This window comes from Prenolepis imparis, unplaced genomic scaffold (assembly GCF_030444845.1).
Source record: "Prenolepis imparis isolate NDT839.2.m4 unplaced genomic scaffold, iyPreImpa1.0 SCAF_8, whole genome shotgun sequence".
Lineage (NCBI taxonomy): Eukaryota > Metazoa > Arthropoda > Insecta > Hymenoptera > Formicidae > Prenolepis > Prenolepis imparis.
In genome coordinates this window covers 18,433,319-18,461,121 of record NW_028141166.1, presented here as the reverse complement: position 1 = coordinate 18,461,121, position 27,803 = coordinate 18,433,319, and the positions used below count along the sequence as shown (strand labels likewise).

General features: G+C 34.7%; 1 protein-coding gene across 5 annotated transcripts in view; it reads left to right on the top strand.

Moving 5' to 3' along the window:
- Positions 1–26,923, top strand: part of LOC145940005 (neo-calmodulin) — a 55,463-nt gene extending 28,540 nt beyond the window's left edge. For 2 of the 5 annotated variants that reach the window (XM_083044751.1, XM_083044750.1), the window contains exons 4-10: positions 1,507–1,548; positions 11,316–11,558; positions 14,315–14,348; positions 15,874–15,975; positions 16,067–16,202; positions 16,353–16,501; positions 16,860–26,923. In XM_083044751.1, the coding sequence (XP_082900877.1) occupies positions 1,507–1,548; positions 11,316–11,558; positions 14,315–14,348; positions 15,874–15,975; positions 16,067–16,202; positions 16,353–16,501; positions 16,860–16,891 (738 nt within the window). In that variant the 3' untranslated portion in view covers positions 16,892–26,923. Of the gene's footprint in view, positions 1–1,506; positions 1,549–11,315; positions 11,559–12,919; positions 13,843–14,314; positions 14,349–15,873; positions 15,976–16,066; positions 16,203–16,352; positions 16,502–16,859 lie in introns of those variants that run through there. The other 3 variants (XM_083044753.1, XM_083044752.1, XM_083044754.1) reach the window with 2 other exon arrangements.
- Positions 26,924–27,803: the final 880 nt, after the last annotated feature.

Here is a 27,803-nt window from a genome sequence, read left to right as displayed (position 1 = left end):
ATATATAAACATTTTTGGTTTATGTAGCGACATGTTTTTTATTACATATTAAATTCGTTATTCGAATTTTTTATGTGATTTAGAAACATAGATTTAATATATATATGTTTAGAGTAAATATGTTTGCAAAGTTATACGAGCTAGATAGCAATTCGTGTTGGGGAAAGGAGGTAGTTTGATCAAATTACAATTACACGTGATCTGTGTAATTTAACCTTTCGGTGCCTCGACTTAAGGTGATGCTGGAGTCTCTGTTTTACCGACGAAATGTTAATTTTTATAACTTTATGTTTATTTTTTATTGCTTTTATGTACCGAGAACTTTATAGCGCATCTGTACCAATATCGGGGAACCAATTTATTGCTCTTTTTTATGTTATTATTTCGGTTTTGCACATGTTTTACATAAATCAAATTTTTTGTTTTTTTTTTAAGGCTAAACTTCTAAACTCAATTTTAAAGGTTTCCTGTTATTCTTTCACATGCTCTCCTTGCCTTCCTGAGTTTATTTTGTATTTGCAAACTGTATAACTTTAATAAAAAATAAATATTTGTATGAACCGACAGCTTGTTGGTAAATTTTCAAAATTTTTTCTTTTTTCTTAATCAAAGATGACCACCCATGTCTTTATTAACATATGTACTTTAATCCCTGAAGAGGATTTTTAATTTTATAAAAGCAATAAAAAATAAACAAAATTACAAATTAAATTTCGTCGATAAAACAAAGTCCACTCCAGCATCACCTTAACATAACATTAAATTGAGGTCTCTTGACGAACATCGTTGTCTATGCAAAACACGTAATCACACGCTAGTAGCTCACACTATGCTATCAATGTGCGACACTCCTAATGCGCTGCAATATTATTTGACAATTTGATGACATTTATAAATTAATCGCGAATAAAACTGACATACGCTTTTTTTCTGTTAAATAAGAAAGTGTTTTAACGCGTCCACAATATAAATTTCGATATAACAAATTTTAGAAACAGTTTATAGAACGCTATTTTTTATAACATAATTAAATAATCTAATTAATTAATTTAATTAATTAATATTCCGTTTTTTATTTTTTATTTCTTAATATTTTATTCCATTGCGATTGTTTTGAAGTGAATGTTTTGATGCCATTGTATCAACAAAGTTCGTCGATATCAATTACAGATCTTAGTTTGAACTTTACTTTTCTCTTCTAGCTTGAAATAGATTTTTTGCCACACATACGAACGTATGTATATATACTAACATATATAAGAATTTCTTTGCAGCCCACGCGTCGTTCGCATATCAAGCGCGTAACTTGTATGTTCTGACATTTACGAAATGCATTATCACTTGTGTTCCTTTCTTACGAATCGCACTTGCGCACCGTCAAACCAACATACACCGTGTCTATAGTAGTCGTCAGGGTGTTTTTTATACACAATATCTTTATCTATACTCTTCCACAACTAACAGTAGCGTCGTAATTGGTGACCTATACTGTACTTGTGTTTGCAGGCTCGCAGCGCCAGTACAAGTAGCTTTAGAAGCCTGAGCCAGGTACATACCAAGATAATAATCCAGATCTATATATATTTATATACAGTTGAGAGATTAGTTACTAGCTACTTAGCTAGATATCTAGTAAATCATTTACGACTTCATTCATTTTTTTAGAAACATAGATACCATCTACACGTATGCGTAGAGGCGTAGAGCACGCGCATTTCGTTGAAACGTTAAATGGGCGTTAAATTCGCAATTTATTTTACTTAGAACACCTGATCCATTACTCTTGACAGCCATAATTGGACTACGGCGTCGGAAACGAGAAATCGTATCAATTACTTTCCCGTGTCTTATTTATTCGCATAGCGCGGGCAGAAAAAAATACGATTTCTCTCATTTTCCGACACGTCGTAATCCGACGTGGCTGCGACGTAAGGGGTATAATATATTCCTCATGAGTCTTAAATAATAATTTCTTTTGCAAAGCCGACTTTTGCTGCAAAACAAAACGCGACAGCGCCGGTGATCCTTGTATACGTTTGAGTATATTCCATCTTGGAAATCGCGGATTTAGGTCCCGCAATCACGTGTCTCTCCATGAACGAAACGCTTGTGCGACATGTCATCTTTTGTGACGTGTTTCAGATAACGTTTAATGACATAATCGACTTGAGCATAATCTTGATACATAGCATGCATGCTAACTTATATACCGCTTAACGGCGAAACAACACTAATAGTCATATTAATTGAACGGTTGAGAATAAAAAAAAGTAGAGAGTAATCGCATGGCACGCACATTTCTCTCCCTCTGAAACTTTTGCTGATGCGAACAGATGCGAACGCGTAGAATGCATGCCTCGTATTTCTTACACGTAGCATTCTTTCTTGTCGTGTCTAGTTTTCTCTTTCCGCAAAGTTTCCGCAGAGAAGGAAAGAGAGAACGGAATGGTAGTAAGTATATCACAGGCGAAAGGTGCCAGGTTAAAATAGACTGCCGTAATTATACCAGAAATGTCTCGCGGGGAGGAAAAGAGAAAAAAAGAGAAAGAAAAAGAGACTCGTCGGAAAATTTATGCCATCTTATTCGTTGCGGCGCGCGCGACGACATGAATGTGTCGAGAAGCCGCTCGGCTAATGAGCGCGTTTGTGCGGCTCGGCCTTGTTAAAACCGCGACATTTTTTTCAAGAGCATACCTTCGTGCTCTACCGTTTTAATTATTCGCCCTTTTTATCTCTATCAACACTAACGTTTTTACTGCGCGCGCGCTTGACACTCTATATAACTCTAATATTGCAGCATTCTTTTGTGCGCAGTTACATGAAACAATGTTCGTGAATGACACGGTGCTTATCGAATGCATAAAGGTTCGCGAGATAAATATTTCAGAGAGGAAAATTATAAATCGACTTGCACAAAATTTGTTCTATTTATCGTAAAAGTAATTTCAAAAATATACAATTCGCAATCGTTTTTGCATCAAGTATTCAATTAATGAACCAACGTATCGAAATGTTGATCTGAAGATAATGTTGAAAAGATCTCTTATATTTTACTCGCTCTTTCTTCGAATATTGTTGCTTGTATTACGAATCTAAAATTTTATATTATTATAAAGAATAAATTAAGTGTTTAGGATTAAAAAGCATAAATCTTTTTAAATTGAAAAACGGCATAATGCGTGCGGAAACAAACAGGCAGTAAGCTTAATGCGAGGGAGGTTAAGTCGCTGGTGCCGACTGTGAAATAATGGCGATCATTCGCTTAATTACATCTATTGTTGTCGCGAATGGTAGCATTAGCTTAAAATTTAATAGTGCGAAGTTTTTCGCGGATACTTCCATTTGCGATCCGTAAATACCGTAGGTCAAGGACTATTTTTCGAAGGGATGAATAATACGTGGCGAAAATCGTTACTCGCTTTTTGCGAGTTCGAACATAAATTACTCTTGTTACTTCTAAAGTGCATCTATGAAAGCAAAGTGGAGAGGAGCGCGGAATAAAGAAATCTTAATAGAGAAATCTTCGCGATTAATACTATAAAATTCAATGCGAGATTCTCTGCTGCTGCATTTAAGATATCGTATCCATTAAGTAACTTTTGTTATAGAATGAATAACTTTTTAAATTACTTCATTTCGAACATAGCTAAATGCAACGTAAAGTAAATCGAGATTATCCGGAAAGTAATCACGAGACTCACCGATCGGATCTACAATATGCTTTGAAATCAGGTTCCCATTATAGAGATAGACATCTCGCGAGAACGATTATGGCAATTATAGTAGGAACTTAAAAAGCGCGAGTGACGCGTGAATTTGGCGCACCCTTAGCACCTTTTGCCAACGAAGATTAATGCGTCCATTAACGACGACAAACGAGAGATCGTCACGGAACGATTCTTTGAGACAACAAAGACGAGTTTGTTGAGTATGGTCTAGAATCGAGAATAGGGATCGATGCCTTTGACCGCAGTCCGCCCTCGTCTGCCACATGAAGCGCGGTTACATTATTTAATTATTAATCAGCCGGTTCTAGACCTTGTCGGGCCGAGTCAGTGACACGCTTCAAGGACACGTTGGTCCTCTACGTACATACGATTCTTTCTATATGTGATAAATTGGGCGAAGAATAATCATATATCTCTAGTCGCGATACTTATAATCCGATTAGTCATCCTGGCCTGAAATCATGATTCGCGCTCGTAAATCTTATCACGCGGGAGACTTTATTCGATCTAGAAAATCTGGGCCAGTCGGTGAAATTTTAAAGGCTCGTTCAGTGTAATTTTTTTCTGATTATCTTCAAGCGAGCGAAGAGATGATGAAATTCGATTTTATTTGGTCGTAATAATTATTTGTTGCAATTTATTTCAATTGATTTTTCTTATTAAAAATAAAGGTTTATAATTATTGTTATCGCCAAAAAGTATGGTTCAAAATTTATAAAATACGATAATCGCGCACATTGTGCAAAAACATTGTACACTAAAATCTAAAATATTCAAAAATTTTATAATTAAGAATTAATTAAAAAAAAATCAATGTGTGGAAATTATACTCGGTTTTAACAACAACGCCGTCGTTGTTTCTATTTGGTTTATGATGCTCCAGTGTCTCGCAAAGCATAGTCTTTCAAGGGCAGCCGCAATCATTCCCAATTATTGATCCTTTTCGAAAGAGGTTTCCGGGTCTCGCTCGCAAACACTCCGGGCAAAACTTGAGTGGGTGAAATGGCCGAGACGGGAAATAACGCAGTACAATGTTTGTGTATGCGATCATGCAGAGTGTGTTAAACAGAATCATTTATATGAATATTCGTGCATTTTCTCGTCTGTTTAATCGAATTATTTAAGAGAAAATTTTAATATAATATATATATATACTTAAAATTTTAATTATTTTTACGTAATTGACTTTATTTTTGCGTAAAAATTGTCAAACATTGTCTTTAGGTTGAATTGTGCAAAACATTTAATTGACTTTATTAATTATTAATTTTTGTTTCTTCAAAAGAAAAGAAAAAAAAGAAAAAACAAATGTTATAATTTTTTTTATCTACACAACTGCACTTTATCGATATATGTAAATGTATAAAAAAGGTCGCGTCAAGATTGTCACGCATCAAACTAGCAACTAGGTCGTCAACAAATGGAGTTAACTTTTGATCCACTCATAACTGAATAAAAATTATTCAGTGCAGTCTCTTATCTACTTACAAATGTCACTGCAATTATATTCCATCGTCATTCATAGTTTGATGGCGATATTCTACAATAGCAAACATATATCTAACTGTTTGAATGGAAACTCTGCATTTTTTTATACACGCGAAAAGATTATACTCATACTCTCTTTCAGATATCATATGCTGCCTTCGTGATAGATACCATGACACTAATAACTTAAAAAGTATATTCGGCTATGATATGAAGAAGATAAAATGTATCTCTCTCTCACGATGTTACGAGTATATATATTTTGGCACTCATCTCTGCAGTATTGTTGTCACTTTTTTTTCGAGAAAATAATAATACGATACAATGAGATAAAGTCAGCCGCATTGCCGCGTGAAAGAATAAATGGCATATATCATGCATATAACGTTACCTAAAAAGGCAACGATCTAGATAAAATTTCACAACATACAGCACGCGAATTTGCTTTATGCGATCTTCGCTGGTTTTCTTAAAAATAAAAAAAAAGATTAGCTATATCCTGTGGCCTAAAAAAGTGTGAGAATCATTTTTCAAGTTTACAACAATGTTCAAAGCTCACACTCGCTGATGTGTATACAAGTAGGTATACTCGAGATTTCGTTTAATTGGGCGGGATATCAAGATGACGGAAACAAGTTTGGTGATGAATAGCTTTATAAGCACTCGTTAGAAACTTTTCGCCACGGCAATCTGTTTTCCCGGATTTTGTAGCATTTTAAAGACAATTACACTCGGATCGACATTTATTGAAAATACTTTGTGTAAATATCCGATAATATTGGAAACTCATTAACATGAGTAATTGACGATATGCAATCGAATGAAGATCAAAATTAATTATTATTTAATAGTCTATCAACAGAATCAGTACATCGCACATCTTGTTTCAAAATGTATTTATTTTAAAAGTTAAATACAAATTGATTATGAAATTGATGATTTGAAGATATTTTGTTTGTCGATACATATTATATGTGTAAATTGAAAATGCAAAACAATCAAAAGTGGCATCGAAAATAAGTTTTACTCCTCCATACCTTCACATGTAAGCTTTTTCAAATAAGCTATTAATTATTCGGTTATTTTCACGACGCTTAATATATTTTTTTATTATTTGGAATTACTTTTTCAATTTATTCCCCAAGCTATTATGTTCCTGGCACATAACTTATTTTCAATATCTATACACTTTACGGAATTCTATACGTATGCGTAAATTAGCGATGAGTAATCACTGTACCGGAAGTCTGTTTACGACACAGGTCGGCTTTAATCAGAGGCCCTTGGTCGCGATATTCCGTAATGTAAAGCGCCCGCATTTAGCGACCTAAATCCGCATTTCCGCGGTCGCAATTTAACACATATACGTAACCGGTGCATATACTATGCTATATTACAGTATGGACGATAAATGGGCACGATGCACGCGCGCTATCCGATCTAATCGACCGGACGAAAGTAAGTCATCCTCCTCTACACCCCGTCCGCCACCGCGGAACTTTCGTAAGCGCCCATTAGCGATCGTTATTAATTTTCTCCCGGGACGTACCTACTGCGAGCTCACTCCTGTAATATAGGAGGGAAAAAAAAGAAACGAACTCTATATACAAAAGCGCAACGCGCTTTCACGCGGCAACGATATAGATTCGGAGCTTTAAGGCTCCTGGCTCCTTTCCGACCATGTCGAAATCGTGACGTCGAGGCGAGAAAACACACGCTAAAATTTCTCAGATGCCATTTCGAAATAAAAAAATATTTCGATGAAACAGCACTTCAGATGGCTTTAGCACGCTCTTAAAAAACCCCGAAAACTATCCTTTCCCCTTTATAATCAATCAACAGCTGTAAAATGTAATATTATGAAGCCCAGTCCGTCTGGTCTTTGCACATGCGCAGTCATTCCGCATGTCAAAGTCTGATATCTCGATCATTTTACAGATGTTGATTGATTATAAAGGGAAAAGGATAGTTTTCGGGGGTTTTTAAGAGTGTGCTAAAGCCATCTTAAGTGCTGTTTAATCGAAATATCTTTTCATTAAAAAATGGCATCTAAGAATTTTCAGCGTGTGCTTTCTCGCCTCTGACGTCACAATCCAATATGGCCGCGGTGAGCACCCAGGAGCCTTAATAAGTCGCGAGTACCACTTGTCGCGATATATTGGATTGTGTTTTAGTTTTTCATTAAGGAGATATATTTTAAGAACGTCGTGCATGCGGCTATACACAAGGAAACGTCGTAATTCCATGCGAAAGCAGCTGCAAGTTGGAAAGTTTGAGAATGCTCGTCTTAAGCAACTTGCTTTTAAAACTAAACAATCTTCGCGGTGCAAATTTATATCTTATCTCTAATAAGCGTATCTACTATATATAAATAATATAGATATATAGATAGTACGCGTAAAGTTACATCAACTATAGAACAAAAACATTCATTATGTTTGTATAAATCTCAGTAAAAGTTCAATTGAAACATATCATTCTCGCTTTACTAAAGTGCTATTTATCTTTTCAGAGTTATACACATTAATGTTCGACAAACTTTGAAAACAGCACAACAAACAAGCTTTTATTTCATTAAAATGAAGGTTTTTATTAACATTTATATATATTAATAATTTATATATATTAATAATAGAAAGGTTTACATAATTTTATTAAAAACGTTTATTTAATTAAAACAGCACGGGGAGAAATGTGGATTGATAACAGAGGTGGCTGCATTTTATATGAAGACTATAAATCATTTAAATAGCTTCATTTAAATAAAATATTTGAAAGTTTTATTTTCCATGGAAAATGTTAAAGGTATATAAGAAATATATTTGAAATATATTTATTTGAAAGAGCAATAATTTTGACATTAATTAAAATAATAATTTTAAAAGAATTATCAAAAATTTTTATTTGGAATATTTGAAGTTCTCCAAGTTGCATTTTAAATATTATTTTAAATATTGTTTTAAATTATGTAGTAAGGAAAATAATCAAAAAAAATATGAAACAAATACGTCTTTCTTTAGAAAGTAGAATGATTATTTATTTAATATTAATTTACTAAAATAATTAATGTGATTTAATAAAACACAAGAATTAATCTAACAATGTAAGAGAGACATAAGATGTATAGAATATATAGAATGAAATAAAAATTTAGAATATTTAGAAATAAAAATAGAAATTTACAAGTAGAATAGAAATTTTTAGAGTATTTTAAAATATTTTGCTGCCCATATAATGAACAAAATAATGATTTCATTTAAATATCTAAAGAGTCTCTAATATATTTGAAATATTCATTTTCTCTCATCGTGAGAAATTAATTAAACACTTCAAGTGGGATTTTAATTAACATACAAATGAATTATTATTATTGAGCATTTGTATAATATACAAATCAAGAAATAGTTCTTTATATAAATATATCTATTTTAATAATATATGCTCATATTTTTGACGAATATTTTTGTATCTGACCGAGATGCAGTTGAATCTTCCGAAACGCGCGCTTGCGCCTGAGATGTAAAAATGGTCGAAAATGTGAGAAAGAAAATGTGCAACACACACACACGAATTACAACGCTCGATATACATACATGCGACTCTCGCGATTTTGTGTGTGTGTGTATGTATCCTATAATTTGCATTATTACAGATTTTTCCTCGATAAAGCGTCGCCTGATTGTGTGCAATAAACGCGCGAGTGTCCCATCAAATGATACAGGAGCTCCCACATTTGTTTTGATATACTTTTGATACACAGCCGTACGATCGATCCGTTCGTATAGCGTCGCATGCGCAACGAACGATCGCGCTTAACGTACGCCCGGTCCGATCGATGTACCGACCATTTTCCATGTTTCCGTATGATTCTCTCGCGCGACAACGGCGACCCTGGAATTACACGGACTGTTACCAAAGCGGGAGAACAGCGGGACACATTAAATTCGTATATTCCTTGAGCTTTACGTTAACACTTGTTCGTACGCATAATTATTGACAAATAAAAAAACCGCATCAAAATGACATAATATATTCGTATCACAATCGCTCGTGGCGACAATTTTGTATGAAAAAAATTACAGTTGAACATGTGGTATATAAAAATTGTTCATACGAGGTTTTACGATTTTCACAGGATGATTTTGATTGAGACAGTTTATAGTTTCGCTCATCGAATCTTGCTTCGTATAAAGAGAACAGAAAGGCTAATTTTATTAAAATTATTGCTTTAAAATATAAATAATATTTTATCCTAATCATTATTTCTTTATTAATTGAGAATAATTAATTCTTATCAAGAGATCAACGTTTCATATAAAGACTTTCTTATATAAAAATATATTTAAAAGTATATTTAATCTAATATTATATAAACTATAATATAACTCTAGGATTAAATCTAAACTTTATTTTAGAAACTTTGCTTAAACAGATATGAAATATATCATTAACAATAAGATCCAATTAAGACAATATCTTAATAAAACTGACGAGTCTGGCACAGAAATTCACATTGAGATATATGACATTTTACATGTCAATTTATGTTATTTTATTATCAAGGATTTAAATCTGGCTTTATGCCAGAGACTTCATAATCGCAGTATATTGATGCATTAGATTTAGATTATTGCTTTATTCTTATAAGGAATGCGCTATTAGTCTTACATAATTCGATTCATTTTTATATCATGTGGTTATTTATATTAGATGATTACAAAAGTTCGTGCCCGATTTGCATAGATGGATTAATAACTTCAAATCGGGCACCAACTTTTGCAATCATCCAATATTATTATAATATAGATCATAAATCTAGAATTAGTCTATGAATGAGAAAATGTCTATTTATAATAAGCGTTTTCACTTTTCGCTTTCTGTTTCGATGGCTTACTATATACTTATATATTAGAGAATGCATTTTGACAATTATACATATATTATAATATACACTAGTATAATATAAACACGTTGCTACGAATTGATAATTATATAATAAATAAATTGAATGAAATAAATTCAATCTATCTCGCAATCTTTAATTCTAAAAATTTTTAGCAAATCCCGTAGCATGAAAATGTAATATGTTAAAATATTAAAATGTATTAAAAATATATATCAGAATGTGTGGAAGCCGCCTATACCCCGGTATTTCTCGACATATCGAAAACGTAAGTACATTTCTAGGAGTATTGCAGTAGAGCGTGAAGATAGAAGCTCCGTAGAATTGTGTTGTAAGCTTGAAACATCTGGAATTAGATTACTCTCTCGCGCGATGCGTAATTCATATGTACAATGTATGTATGTACATACGAGATAGGTCATAGACTCCGTCAAGATCATGCATCGGATAGATCTATAATTATCTCGTCGGCATTCGCCCACGCGAATCAAATGCAGTCTCGTCATTCAATTATTAATTGACGAGGTTATTTTTAGATCTAATACTAACATTGATAGTGGCACGAGATTCCTGATTTAAACGAATTCTCTTCTTATTGACGAGATGATAGTCAACGGACTGTCTTCGCGTCTCTTTAAAATACGATTCTAGAAATTCGCAAAATCTATTTTTTTCACACTTTTCGAACACTAGTAAGTCTGTGAATGTCCACCCACGAGATATAAACAGACCAAAAGTAACACTCTCGCAAAAAAAATGTTACATCAATTTTAACGTGTGTCCCAAGTCAACGCGATGATTATGAATAATAAAATAAGAATATGAAATTAATAATGCGAAATATAACATTAAAAATATGATGTGTAAAAGATGTAGATCGAATTTTTTATTGCTAATACAATTACTATGTATTTTCAGAAATATTAAAGGATTTTTGGATTTATATGAAAATTACAATTATTAGAACATAGTAATTTTAATGATCAAATAAAACTTGCTATTTGAAAATGTTATCAACAACTTGTCGGTTTGTATTAGCAATATTTTTAAACGCATAAAATAACAAATAGAAAAAAAATAAAAATTTTCCGACGTCATCGACGCGATAATATTTTCTACATCTATCTCGGAATTAATTATTTTTGATAAAATCCGTCATATATTAACGGCTAACAGAGATCTTGTCTGGACTGTAGGCACGCAACAAACCGGCGGATGGCGTGGGTCATGTAAACCAAAAAGGTGCTTCCGGTCAGAAGGCATCGGCGGCTGGTCAAAAGGTCGCCCCAGGCGCTAAGGGGGCATCGAAGTCGGGCCAGAAGCCGTCAGCTCAGAAGGGCCAAGTGAAAGTGACACCCAAGGCAGCCTCCGTGAAAACCGGCAAGAACAAGAAGAAGGGACAGCGGCAACAGTACGATCTCATCGTTACTATCAATCTGGTGAGAGAAACAATTTTATTTCGCAATACTTTGAAAGTTGATAGTCTCTCTTCTATAGAGTCACGCTCTATCCACATTTTATTTTAAATTATAATTTAATATAAACAAAAAATTTGGTTTAACGATAAGTTAAACTTTTGCAATTATAAATAACGAAACCTTCTTTTCTGCTTAAATTCACTTTGTCAGGGGATTTTAATTTGTGGTTTGATTACCAATATCGCATTGTCAATTATTTCACATCTGACAAATGACTTTCCTTGGGATTTTCCTCTGAAAATTGTTTCCGAGCTCGTTGGAGGTTTCATTATATTAAATATAAAATCAAGGATATTCCCAGATATCTCTCTTTCGTCGATGTTAAAGCAACCTAAATAGAAAAATTATCAAGTACGAGAGAAAGAAAGACAGACTATCTAATTTCAATCGGCTGTCCGTATTCTAAGGTCATTCACACGATTTTCCTTGACGATTTGCGTGAGAAGGCCCAATTATTTCTGTTCTTGGAAGCGGACGTAATTATCGATCGAATCGCGATACAAATCGTCTTTGTCAAGTTAGCGTGCTCTTCGCCTAATGCGTGTACATCGGTAATAAATACGATCTGACCCAGTTGAATACGAGATCGATAATTTCCTCTTATTCGGCTAATGTATGCCGCGTAATGTCAAGATACTGGAAAAAAAAAATAAACATTCCGTCATCTAATTGGATCGACGTGATTAGTGCCGTTTTTTCGTTCATATTGCTCTCTATTTTTGGGACTACGTCTCTGGTCGAGATTCTTGGCAGCCTCGTATGTGTCTGGCATTTAATGTTCATTCACGAAATGTTATACTTTTCTAGTTAGTATACAATAATTTTATTTTACCGACGAAAAAGTGAAATTTTGAAAATATTCAAATAATATAATCAGTCTAATTTTTTATCAATTCTTGATTAATTTTTAGTAATTAATTTTTTTATGTTTTTTATGTTTATTGTTGCACATTACATTTGTCAGACCGATTTTTGTATAATGTTCGAATATCTATTTATTATATCTATTATATTCATCTATTATAACATGTAGTAAACAAATGCGAAGAATATAAATATGAATTTCGAAGTATGAATAAAATTGTGAAAAAAATATATTTGATATAATTGAAAGTATATATATTTTATCGATTAATATAGAACGTGGAGTGATTTTCGGAAGTTCGTCTTTATCATCGCCAAAGCACACGAACATAACACGTGTAAAGTATGTTTATGATCGAGAGAGCGATGGAAGGGAATGGTCACCTGGCGTCCGATAGTTCGTAGAGGGGACCTGGTAGTTAAAAACAGACTAAGGTTGCCAAAGTCTCGAATATATACGAGACCTTGTCATCGAGCGGACGTCTTTTGCGTTCGACGCGCGATACCGAGAGTGTTCGGAAGCTGCGACAACGAAACGTCTTCGTCTTTTTCCTGAAGTTTGCGAAGAGTAACGACGAGGAAGAGATCGAAGTCGACGGTGTCGTTTTTCCGAGCGCTTCGCCAGGGTCGAAGATCATAAACTCCACGTGGAGCTTGAAGAAGCATATACTTTGGAACGTACTTCTTCCTATACGTCGGCTATTTTTACTCATTCGCGGGCAATATTACATTCTTGAATAGTGTGTCCATCCGTGTGATTGCCGTGGAATTTCGCGCTTGATCCGGCACCTTCGACGTTTCCGCGAGAAAACGACGATCTTAAAAGCATCTTGGTCTCTTGAAAATGTCATCTTCGATCTTATCCGTCCGAGTAAACAAAAAGTAATCGTGAGATCGGTGAGACGCTCTCAGCATCTTTCGTAATCCTCCCTTTTTCTTATTCGATACCAGCAGTGACCTTGAGGGAGCTCGTAGTCGATAAATATTAGTTGGAGCAAGTTTCCAACGGATTCGTCGCGGCCGCGAATATATGTCGATTTCCTTCCTGAGAGCAAGAGAGGGAGAGAGAGAGTGCGGTTTTTTTCTTTTTTACGGATCGACGGAAACGTCGCGCGTCCGTAATGGGAGCGAGATGTCGGCCGTCTCGACGGCGACGCGACGATAACCGCGACGAGACGCAGACACGGAGACTCGAAATCTCAAGTTAATATATATCTCGTCGTAAATCTCGTCCTCCGACACCGCTCTCCTTCCGGCACACGTGTCGCCCGACGTGACAACAATAGAGATCATGGCGGAAACAGAAAAGAGATACACGCACGCCTACGGGCAACTGCGCAGACTGACCAGCACCATAGATTGTCAAATTAGGCAATTGAGCGTAAGTGGAATAAAAACAATGCAAATTTTAATGCATAGTAAAAAATCACAGATTTAAATGTGTGCGGAAAAGGAGGATCCCGATTGACAGAAATCTCGCAAGAGATCATCTCGAGAGATGGGATAGAATGTGTTTTGTCGCTTAAAGATGACTCGTTATCACGCGTTGCGACATGTTATTATTAATAATTCATTACACACGACCTCCCGTCGCATCGAACACATTTCGGGCGTTTCGCCAAAATTTCCTTCGGTATCTTCTCTGTATATCTCGTACGAGAGAGAGAAAGAGCAGATCGTAGATCATAGTTATAGAGCAAGGTCGTTCGCCCACGAAATGGCTCTAGAGAGCCACTTTAAGTGTCTTTACTATGCATATTATGTAAACGCAACTTATACGCAGAACAGATGTAATTGCATTATGTGTCATCATACGAAATGAATAGAGCCGTTTGTTTTTTTCTCTGTTTCAGTCCGAGTATGGACTCACCGAAGATCAAGTAGCAGGTGAGTTGACACGCGATCCATTTTCGTAATTATATAGATAATTCATTAACCGTAATTAAATAGATTATAAGAATTAATGCGTTTTGTATGTCACTAACAATGAGATCACGACGTATGCATATTATTTGATCTTCAATACCTTTTATGGGTCTCTTCATTTACTCATTTTTTCATCTAAATCTTTGCATTATTTCCTTCAATTTTCATGATTATCAATATCTGACTATATTTGGACTATTCTCGTCACCTCTTACAACAACTGGAGACTTAACGTAAGGGATGAGAATCAAGACGCATACATTTTTAAAATAATTTTTTTGTCAATTGGTTTTGCTGAAGATGGTTCAAAGGGAGGACCGAAATGTGTTTCAAGTTAATTAAAGAAGATTTTAAAATAAGCTTTCTGCGTCTGGCTCTTATATTTCCTATCTGAATTTTTGTATTTATATATCAGAGCCTTTTCATTTTGTTATAAAATTTAATTACAATAAGTAATAATTTATTCATAACGTTCAATTTTAAGATTGTCAATTTTTGAGAATTTTTACTTTTTACTTTTAATAAAATATTTTATAGTAATAATGATTGATTTGAAAATTAATATTATATAAGTTATAATTTTATAAGTTATTGTATCTATATAATTTATTTTATTAATGAAAAAATATTTTTAATGTAATTATTATACTTGCGTAGATATCTATAAAGATAGAGATAATCATTATGGATTGGGATATAAATGTCTGCCAATTGGCAGCCGTCTCTTTCCTATTTGCCTACTATATTAATACCGAGTCAGTGACATTAAAAGTGTCAAAACAATTTTGAAGATGGAATAATAATAAACTCGAGAAACGAGAAATAGCAAAAAAGAGAGAGAGAGTCAATGATGTTTTACTGAAAAATAATCGAACCGAATAAACTCATGTAACATGAATACTTAATGCATGACTCATGCATATCATAATAATGATATTATCATGACACGCGATGGTATCGATTATATTTAGCTCGCGATTTACAAATATTTACATTTTTTTCTAGTTATAATCTTACTCGCGTAGTAATATATAATGTATTGAATAGAAGCAGGATAGGAAAATGTCATCGAAATCTATTTTCGTAATTATACACAACGCGTATTGTATTTTTTAAAATTTATTTTATTTATATTTTTTACGTAATAATAAAATAATTAAGATAATAATTAAAGAGAAACCTTTCGCGCGCAAAAAAACTTTTTTATTTATATGTATTATATATAATATTATTACCGTTTATACAAGACTGCATGCAAACGAATTATAGCAATTTAGAATTTCAAAATTAAAGAGAATACGTGATCAATAGATGTAGTAATAGAAATAAAGCACGTTTTCGCGATATCGAGATATCTGCAATTAACAATTATTCGGTGCATAAGACGCATGCAAATTTTCTTCAAATGCAACCAACAATGACCATTTGTCTCGAGTATAGTAATGAGATATCGGCGCGCGATAACGGCGAGGTTCTATTATTTCAGAATTCAAAGAGGCATTCATGCTCTTCGACAAAGATGAGGACGGTACGATTACGATGGCGGAATTAGGGGTTGTCATGCGATCTCTCGGTCAAAGACCGTCGGGTGAGTCACTAGCAAATGTTCGAAATGCATCTCTCCGATGCGCTTTGCAAATTTCCGAATCGACGCTCTAAAACCTGCTCTTATGTTCCAGAGACGGAATTACGCGACATGGTGAACGAGGTGGATCAAGATGGAAACGGTACCATTGAGTTTAACGAATTCCTGCAAATGATGTCGAAGAAGATGAAAGCTGCCAACGGGGAGGACGAACTTCGCGAAGCGTTCCGGTATAATAAGCTCTCTCTTAATTGTCATTACGGACAATTGCATTGAAAGAACGTCACGGGATAATTATCTTCTGGGGAAAATTACTTTTCAGATATAGATAGGTGTAAACTTTTGGCACAACTTTGTAAGTTTTTTTTTTCCTATTTCAGAGTGTTCGATAAGAACAACGACGGCTTAATCTCCTCTAAGGAACTGCGACACGTAATGACGAATCTCGGTGAGAAGCTGTCCGAGGAGGAAGTCGACGACATGATTAAGGAGGCGGATCTGGATGGCGACGGGATGGTCAATTACGAAGGTAACTTTATGTATAATGTAATATTTGCAGTTTGTTCTCTCCGAGCGATATCCGGGGTACATTAATCTTCTCGTTTATGACGAAGACTTGAATCTTCCGTAATACGTGAAAAGAATATGTATGTAACTTTCTGTGATTGATAGTACGTTAATTTAAGATACCTCGCATTTTGGAGTACACACTCTCTCTAATTATTCCTTTCCTCCGTCATGCAGTAGAATAGATTCTGCATGGAGCTGGTGAAATGTTTATAAAGCGATTGCTTGCCGATCGATCGTTCTATTTATCTCCGGATCGATCTCAACATCTCAGCCTCTATCAACCACGAACATATATGACATACAAACATATGTTTTAGAATTCGTGACGATCCTAACGTCGAAAAATTAGTTCGGAGATCGAAGGAGGGTAGGCTCGCACAGAGATACCAAAAGTACCGAAGGATCTCCGACGGAAGAGGGATAAACGGATCCGCCGCCCAAGTTCCTCGACTTCTCGGGATCGTGACGAGAGGTTGTTTCACGCCTCGTAAAGCTGCGAAAAAATCCAAGGTGCCGGGGAGAGAAAAGTCAACGAACTCGATCCTGCCGATCGAGCGTCAACCGCGATGTGCGACGCCGTGAAATCGCGGAAGATGAGGAGAGAACTTCGAGAGAGAAGGCGCACTGATTTTACGACATATACCAGCTTTGAGAGATAAGAGTGCGTCGATAGTTTCGAGCGTAAGTAGCGCAAATGGGAAAACTTGAAAGCTTTTGGATATATACTCGGGAGATGCTACGCGCGTAAATAAATTACTATATCGCGAATATTATATCGCCTTTGGCTTTGACCGGAAAATCAAGGAGGAGGAGAGACTTACTTCCGCGAATTGCACACACGCATTATCTAAACACACACGGACACACCTCGCGCTCCTTCGGACTAATCTTAGACGGAGTACTTGAACTGTAGGCACATAATACACACGTATTAGTACACGGTAAATAAAGGAGTTATGTCAAAATGAGAAGACGAGGGGGGAAAGGGGGAGGGAAAGAGGGAGGCAGGGGGAGAGAAGCGACTGCCACCACCCGGAACAATCAACCGAGCTTCGTCTAGACTTTTACGTACCCCTAATCTTTATCTCCCACTTTACGAAGCGATTTTAGGAATTATAACTAGCTTTCCACGCCCCCTTGAACGCTCTCGCGAGAAAGTCCCGGAATATACTTGCAATTAGTATATATACACGATATGTTTACATAGTACATATATATTATACATATTATTATTATACAATATCCGTTTTGCGTTGCACGTTTCCTTGAAACGCGACGCTCATGAAAGATACTTCGTACTTCGAGTGTTTTTACCGCTTGTATTACACGCAGACGTGCGTAATCCAAAGTGTAGTGATACACACATACACACACATATGTCGCTCTCTCATTTAATCATCGTTTCTTCGATCCTTAGTGATTTTAGAGCGGATACGTCGACAACATGCCGAATAATTAACTCTTCCCGCTTTGACACGTAGCGTGTATATGTTCCCGTCGATTATCGTGATGCCGCGCGAATCTTTCTGTAATCGGTGACGAGTGCCCTGGTTGAAAAAGTGCTTCGAAAGTTGAGCTAATTGTATTTAAACAAATTATTACGATAATCTCGTGAAGGAATATCATTCACTATCTGTGCACGAGGTTCGAGAAAGTGTCCGAAAGTGTCCTTGATTATTGAGATGAGTTATTGCAAGGAGAGAATAATTTAACAAATCATCCGGATTTATCCGTAGATCCACCGGTGATATATTAAATCGAATTAATACCGCGACAATTCTGACAATTGCTAGTTACATCTTCAGTGACTATAGTTGCCATGATTATTCACAGGCATCTATAGTCAAGGAGTATGGGGTTTTTGATATATGTATAAAGAGAGAAAGAAACTCTACGGGAACAATTCAACCAGGGTGATTAACGCGAGCGTTCGTTCCTTCACTCTGCATTCGTGACGGATAAGAAGGAGGATTTGCCACGAGGTGAAAGAACGAAAGTGACGATGTGGCAATGAAAACGTGTTTCCGCTGTTACACAATCAGTAATGCCCGCCGCAACGTCGACAGCCCCGATCCAGAAGCGTGTATGCACGCATTATGTCACACGCGATATACCTTTACATAGAGAGAGAGAGAGAGAGAGAGAGAGAGAGAGAGAGAGAGAGAGAGAGAGAGAGAGAGAGAGAGAGAGAGAGAGAGAGAGAGAGAGAGAGAGAGAGAGAGAGAGAGAGAGACGTGTTGTAAGAAAAAAAGCCATCACGAATCCTGCGCGTTAGCACACATATGCGACATATAGACGGTAGACTTAGCGACTATAATGACAGATGTAAAAGAAGAAGCGACCGCACGAGAGTAAAACGGCGGAGCTGTACACGTGTGGATTAATGTATACATATACTATACGTGATGATGTGTTGCTACCACGAGAAAAAAAACACGTAGAGAGAATACGTTGTAGGTAAAATTATATATACATATTCCTATATATACACGTATATTTAATACATTGTACATAAGTCCTCTCTCCGTCACCCGCGCTCCATATATATATATATACATACACACACGCACGCACGCAAGAATGCACGCATCACGCGCGCGTAAGTCCCCGGCACGAAGTGGAAGTTAAAAAGACACGCGGATTGGGATAGCGTGAGAGTCGCGAGGATTTGACGGAGAGAGATCGAAGTAACGAGATTATAATATATATATGTATAATAGCGCGTGAGAGCGCATCTTCTGCGTACTATCAATCGGAGTAATTCTGTTTCATTTCTCGTACGCGTGATATACGACAGTTTATTACGTATGAATCTTTTATTGCTCGTTCGTATACATCGTACATGATTCTTTTTGCAATATGTTTACCTTGTGCATAATTTAATGAACATTTATATAAAATTAGGTTTTAGATAGAAAAAAAATGTGTGTATTCATATACATACATTTAAAAAACTAAGATAAACTGTAGTAGGATTTTTACATTGGTTATTTTTACAATTTAACTGCAATGTTATACAATTACAATTCATTTAATTCGCTTTTTATAAAGGTAAAAATGAAAAATATTAGCAAAATATGACGATGAAAATTTATGCTAAAAAATTTTATAGGAGAAAAGTGTTACAATAATTATCTTAAATTGTTACTTATATTCAAATATCATTAAATAACACCGTGTCATAACATAATGAAACGTACATTAATATGCTCAACGAAAATATAAATTCGTGACGTTTTTTTAAGTTTGATAAAAAATCCACGAAACATTTCTCATCTCATATTTCAGCGTGACTTTCTCGCACATTAATCTGCATTTGGCTCGTAATTTTATTTTTTATTTATATTTGTAATTTTTTTCAAACCATTTGTATATGAATATCGTATTGAATTTGAATATCGTATCGTAAAGTTGTTGGAAAACCATTTGACTCCCGATTGACTGTACGTTTATGCGCTATGAAAGATGAGATGAAAATAAGGAGAGAAAAATCTTTTATGTAAGATATTGGGTGAAATCGCGCGTGTTTCGAGATCCGAGCAATTCGATCATTTTTCTTTCCAAGTATGAGCGAAATGCGAGAGACAACTTGAGGCTTCAGAAACGCTCGTCGCACAAAACGGTAATTTGCAAGTGCACAGAGATAGACAATAAATTCTGTTGCTCTCTATAATCTGATTAATCTGATTAATTGACGTTTGTGACGACGAGTTTACCAGATTACTAATCCGGACTTTCATCTCGGAATGGGATGACAATAGCGATGAGAGTTCAGAGTCGTCGAGAGAATGTCCTGGGACCTTGATTTTGGGTCCGCTAAATAATTACTTGTACATAAGACGCATAATCAACGCATCGCACATTACTTTCGCAGGCGAAAGCTGTGATCTTTGATAGAGCGATTGATTTTTCGAATAAAACCAGAGTGGACAGTCTTATTGCGAAAATAATCCAAGTCAAATCTTGAAGTACGATCCATTTAGGTAAAAGATATACATAGATTCGATGAAAATAACGAATCGACATAATGTACCTGTCTTGAAAATTTCTTTAAAATTTGACTTTTATTATTTTCAGCTCATGTCGCACCTCCGATAGAATACTGCCATGACGCTCATTGATAAAGACGCTCATTTTCGGCGCTTTATAATACACTAACTTCATTTGCAAGAGAAGTTTCAGTAAACAATATAGAGAGTAAACTAATAACTTTAACAATGAAGATATTACTTTTGATAATTCCTAACAGATACATCTACATATTTTTAATCAGTTCGAAGAAATATATAAGACACCGCTTCCGGAAAGCTTGAACCATTTGATTTCTCTATGGCAGTCTTCTCCCAACGGTGCATTACCAATTCATCAAGTACGCTAAAGGAGAAACAGTACCTATGTAACCGACGTCGAAAATTCGTTCGCGACCTCAGACGCGATAAAGTACACCGAATAAAGCGCACTATATAAACATGCATCACGGAGGCGCTTCAAAAAAACACACATACACACAAGCGAAGAGATAGTTGTGTTTTTGACAATAATATATTTTTTTAACGCTTATATTCTCTCAAAGCGAGATGTCCCACCCCGCCCGGTGTCTTTCTTTCCCCTTAACGAATAAGCACACCGTTCCACGATGACGCTATATGTTAATTATGCTTTTTCAACTCACCGATGCTCGAGATGATCGATTTTAATGCTACTCGTTCGGCGTCCGTATTTAACGCTTCTCTCGTGCTCTCGATCAACACGATATATGCGAGCGACTCGAAACACCGCGACCTGGATAAGTTAGCGAAGCGCGAGCGAATCAGAGCACGGCGAACGGCGATAGATAAGGGAGAGAAAGCTAAGCGGCTTGATAAATACGTCACAAATAGCAATGTATAACGTCCTAACGACAATATTTCTAATGGTTTAACTGACAATGAGAGAATTCACCGAAGAAGAGCAGATATATATATATATATATATACACACGCTGGTCCGCCCCTTCCAAAAAAATTAACATTACATTATTAACATTATATTAAGTATATATCACGAAAGAATGATATGTATATCTATATATAATCTCTTCGACAATGATAAGGTGCCGCACGTCGACGGCACGTATCGCTAATCTGTTGTCGCAGCGTTACGCACTTAGATTTAGTATTGTTTGTTCTGCATCTCTCCCTTTTAAACAAGGTTACTGCTAATAGTTCTTATTTGTGAATATAATGGTATCCGTGATGGTTGACGCGAGAGACAGAAGAAGCGATTAGTTGATGCGAAATAACAATAAACAAAGAATAGAGTTATTTTGGATCTTAAGAACAAGTTTAGAATTTAATAATCTGTAAGAAACTGTTCTTTTATATAAAGGAAAGAAAAGTTTTCCACTTCTCTTTAAAAATAGAAATTAATCAAACTAATATAGATTGAAGAAAATTTGTTTAAGAAAAATTCCATGATATTTCATTAAAGACAATCGTAGATATCTGAAAATTTAAATTCGAAGTTGGGCAGAACTTTTCTATTTGCCTAATTTTTCTTCCTTTTTTTTGTAATATCGAAACTGTGACGCAGGTATAAGTACAAAAAAAACAGTTGACGTAAGCATGCAGTGAGTTTCTATACCATATGCATAATGATAAGAAGAATGGATCGTTCGATGACATGATAGCACGTTATCACGAGAATCGTGTCTGTACGCTCAAAATGCAGCGTATGGTTTTTTAGACCTTAATTAATATTAAACATACTTTATGTTAAGACGATAGGGACTCTAACTCTTTCAGGGATAAAAAAAAATCGGTGAATATTTAGCATATTGGCAAGTAAGAGAGAAACAGTTGTTGCGTTGTTGTGTTGTTATCACTTTACAGATATATAAAAACTGATGATAATCCTTATATTGTCAGTTACACAATGCCAATTGTTATTATTACGTGGTGTATAAACTATTTCTATCACACATCTCTCTAAGAGTTAGCAGTTCAAGCTCTTCGCTCGGAAACAAAGAGGGAATAAGAATTCTCTCTCTATCTTTCCCGTCCCGTTCCCCTTTGCGGTTACATTAATTCTGTTCAACGCGAGAATTGACTTCTCGGCGAAGATTCGAGAGATATTTATTATTATATTGTCACTTTTGCTCCACAAAAACAGAGATATTTTTATAGATTACTCCTTACGCCAAAAATCCTGCTGTGCAGCGTAATACGAATCATCATTGCGTTGCAATGCGTTATATTACATTTTGTATGGGGTGTATCGAAAGTCGCGCACTTTTTCTTTTACTAAAGATCGAACTGAAAAGATCATGAAAAGTCATGAATTTTCAAAAAAATCAAAAGATGAGATATTTACATATAGGAGAAAAAATGATAAAATTTATTTTTCTTTAATCAATTTTAATTTTTGTACGGACTTGGATAAAATTTTAATGCGAAAGCTAAGTATATTTTTTATCGACAAATATTTAATATCAATTATAAGATTGCGATACCTGAAAAAGTGAGCGAGTCTCCGACGACAAATAACATACTTGAGATTTATTGCGAAAAGTGTAAGATGCTTGGGACACACCCTATATATGTTACATTGTATTATACTACTATATACACGCATAATACAAATTGCATATATATATTCTATCAAATTGTTTTGCGAGCTGGAAGCTCGGATGCGACAAACGTTATCGATTGTTCGCAGGCCTGCCGTTAATAAGTACCGCCTACGTACAGGATGTCTTGGAAACGGAATTTTAAAACGCATTCTTGCAAAAACAGAAAGACAAACGCGGAATCTCTATCGTGGAGTATGCGTATTTTCGTTATATCCCTTAGGACACCCTGTACGTTTTAGTGTTGCCCTCCAAAAGTATAAGATACGTGAGTCTTCCTTCTCTGACGTATACTTAATCGAGAACTATCTTCTCCGTTAATATTCTACTCGCTTTTATCGTCGATCGCTGTCTGCGAGCAAGACATTGAGCAAGAGAACCGACAAACTACCCGACGCAGCAGTTATAGATGAAAATTGTAGGAATCGTAGAAATCTCGAGACTTCTTTATATAACGTTACTCGATCACCAAAGTTATTGACGTATTTCGCTTCGTCCGACGCGACGTTTGGACGAAATTTCACGTCTCATTTCGGCGATATCGTAGCGGCATCGACTAGCAGAGCGAATCGATTCATTGGCTCTACTTGTTATTTTTGTTATTGACAACATAGGGCTAGCTTAAGGGACAAAGAAATTTTCGCGAAAGAAATTATTCGACTTTCTTCGTTGAAAATAGAAGTATCTTATATAACTCATGTTAAAACACACTTATAAAATTATTTAAATAAATCTATTTAAAAAATTATTAAAAATTATAGATTAAAAATTATATATATTTATATTTATTCGTTGTTATTGAGAGAGAGAAAGAACTAGAGAATATATATATATATATATATATTATATAAAAATATAGAAAAAGCGAATATATAAAAATACTAAATAATTTAAAAACGTTATATATATTCCCTTAAGCTTGATCCTAACTTAAAACTTGATAAATGTTTTCTGATCAATTTATATAATATAACATTGCGCACTTTGCAAATTTATTTCCATCTCTTTACGAACATGTATGCTCATGAAGCAGCACTGTTATTTTCCGATCTGTTAAAACAAGATCGTATGAATTTGATTTACTCACTTTTATAGTGCTTTGCGAGCCTTCGGAATTTGTTCCGATTTTAAATCGATATTTCAAACGCAATCTATTAAAAAAATAAAAAAATAAAAAAAAACGAGCGACTTCGATGCGCTTAGAATCGCTTTGAGGATGTTCAAAGTTCGCCTAAGCATATATAGCAAGCAGGCACAAGGGTGTAATTTATCAGCTAGCTTATAATATCAATTACACGTTAAAGTATCGCAAACACGTAATAATCAAATTATATATATACATACATTGATAGATACATGAAGAAAGAGAGATCCTGATTATATATCTTAGACGTACGAATATAATTAAACGATAACTGTTAAGTAAGTGTAACTAAGTTGTAACAATTGCGAGGGCTGTCGCTTTCGAGCGGCACGATCTTCCGTTCATTATAAGGATTATGCGATTTTTCGTCGTACTATAACCGGTCCGACATCGCTTTCTTACGATTTATAGAAGGTGTGATTGTGTAGGCAAATTGTGGGAGATTGTATGTTTGGCATGCAACATTTTTAAACGCTACATCCTCGTAGGTGTCGTTTGAGAAGTTGCGTCATATTTCCCTCCGCTTGCGTCGATTATAATTATTATTTTCCGAGTAGATTTTCCTTTTCACACTTTTACTTTCGTGAATCGTGAAACACGCATTTTTCATTACGTTTTCAATTATTACAGATTACATAACTTTCGAGAGAAAGACAAGCGCGATTCTTTATAATTATATTTGTATCGCATTCTTGTCTTTTTTTTTCCTTTACTCGCATATTGAAACTTCTTTTGATTTACGCCTAAAAAAAAACGCCACGCGAAATAATGTTAAATTAGGGAATCACGAGCAGGCAATAATCGTGTTGTATCACAAAACCTGCGGCCAGGAAATACGACGATGTTCAAACTCTCTAGGTGTAATAAGAAAATGTCTTTCATTAACTCTGTTAAACGTTATGGCAAGTACAAGCCGTGTTACTGGACGAGAATGTGTACGTGTATTTCTATAATCAATCTATAGCTAACAATGAGAAAAAAACGTCTCGAAATCGAATCTCGATAGAGGCGTCGCATTTCTTGCAACTCCGATGGAAAAAAATCTCAACTGCTACTTGTCTTTCACAGAATTATATACATATACATATAATTACTTAATTAATTAATTATTTAAGTAATTTATAACTTTTATAATTAATTAATTGTCTCAAATGATATTTCTGGTAAAAAGGAATTTGGAAAATCTCGAGAAATCATTCGTCGCAGTATTATTTTAGCTCTCTTTTTCCTGTAAAATCGATTGTGTTTTCAGCTAGAGATAATTCTACAAGTAATTCAGCAGTTGTGTTTTTTTCCACTGGAAATAATTATGTCCAGAGAGAGACAAGAAGAGGCAGCAAATTAAGAATACATGTCAAGGTGTGTTATATGTTTAGAGATTATAATCGGTACGTGTATTTAAAGAGAAGAATAAAGGGTGAAGAGAGAAAAAGGTACAATAAAAGCGAATACGTTAACACGGGGGAGCTAATGTCGTGCTGTGAACGAAATAGGTATATTTTCAGAAAAAAAAAATCGAAGAAAGGCTAACGAGATAACGTTGTCGTATAATGACTAATTATCGCAACGAGGAATGTCCATAACGTGTTATTTTTCTAGAGTCTAAATATCTAAATATCATATAGTTTTTTGCGTTTTGTATGGCGAAACGTATTTCTCAAGCGACAAGCAGGCCTAAACGCGATCTTTTTACGACGATAGATAATTAATGCGTGTACGAGCATATTATTTGGCAATGGAATGCATACGCATATTGTTGTTCATTTCGTGCACATACATACACGAAATAGGTACTGTGAGTCGCGTATTATTAAAGTTATTATATCGCGCGAATTATACAACATGTTTTCCACAGATCGCGAGTGACTTTTTCCAAACAATTATTCGTATTGGAACTTTGCATTGTCGCAAATCTTCGAAGCGTTTGCACTTAACATTTAAGCAGTTGCGCGTTTTTGGTACAATTTTAGTTTTTTTTTTAACAATTAAGTGATTTTTATCAAATTTATTTTATTCAGAATTTTTTTCGATTCGATTGTGTTATATGTTACTGCTGTCCCGATATGACTAATAAATAATAGGGTAAACTAAATTTATTGCGACTGTTTGAATGTTAATGTGTGTATTTCTGCACAGTTATATTATTATAGGGAGTCAATTTGTTAATTATTGATGAAAAATGAAGGGCTGTCCGTAGAGATTACGGATTCAGTGTATTAAAAAGATAGAATGAGAAAATAATATCTATTACTGTGCACAATGATAGATATTATAATTTTGGGAGATATACAGTTGATACATATGATGATGAGTTTCAAATTTAACATATATAACTGTTTTAATAATTTATTTTTTGCAATAATTTGTTGAGGAAATTTATTCAATAAAAATACTTTATAATTATAAATTATAATGACGAATATATAATACACACATAAAATATATATCTTACGCAAATGCACTCGATGATTTCTAAAACTTGAAATTTGTTTTAGAATGATCAAAATTTAATTAAAAAAAAAGAAAAACCAATACTGGTAGTAAAGTAAAATAGTTAAGCGATGAAGACTGGCTGTCGGAGCTCATTCAAAAAATACGAATTATACGAGTATAATCAAAGAAATAATGTAGGAGGTGAAATAATGTACACACACAAGAAAGAATATACGATATGATATTTTAATACGATTAAAATCGAGAAATTCTGAGAAACACAAAATTGTTCTAAATAAGTAAGAATAGTGCGAACAAATTCGTTTTATCATTTTCATTCAACGAACGTGAACAAGAGTGTTCAATTATTTTTTTAAATATGTTTTTTAACTGTGAGATCATGATTTTTCAGATGGATACTCCGTACTCGCGTTTCATCCTAAAGTCAGGAGAAAAAGTTAAAAAGGATAGGGATTCAGAAAAGAGTACCGTATGTCTGTTTGTGCGTGTATGTGTGTGTGTTATGTGATGTTAAACGTACGCGACCATGTTACGTGTAACGTTATATACTATGATATTAAAACACGACATATATAAAAAGTGGTGAACACTGTGTACTGGTGAAATGCAATATATGTATCGAGTTACCCCTATAAATACAGCCATTTTATAATAGACACTCGCTCTTGTAATCTTTGTTGGATCTTTCGCAATCCTTGATGTTATTCTTGGGGCTTCTCTAGTATTATTATTATATTTTATAATAGAAATATTCCCCTCGTTTTCTCTTTACTAGCTTTCCCTTAAGTAATCCTTCGAAGGTCTTTCCCTAATTCAATATGAATAATATTCAATCAAATATTCTTTGATTGTAGAATCATCTTGTGCTCTTTGGAATGAGATAGTTATATGTGCTATATAAACTTCTGTTTTTTAGATCAATTTTTCTCTAGTTTCTTTAGTCTTTTGTTGTTCTCATTATACGTTTGCCACGTGATCATATATAGAATAAGAAAGCGATTGAAAAACTAATCATTTTCATATAGAATGGAATCTTCATCCCCTATTGAAAAACAA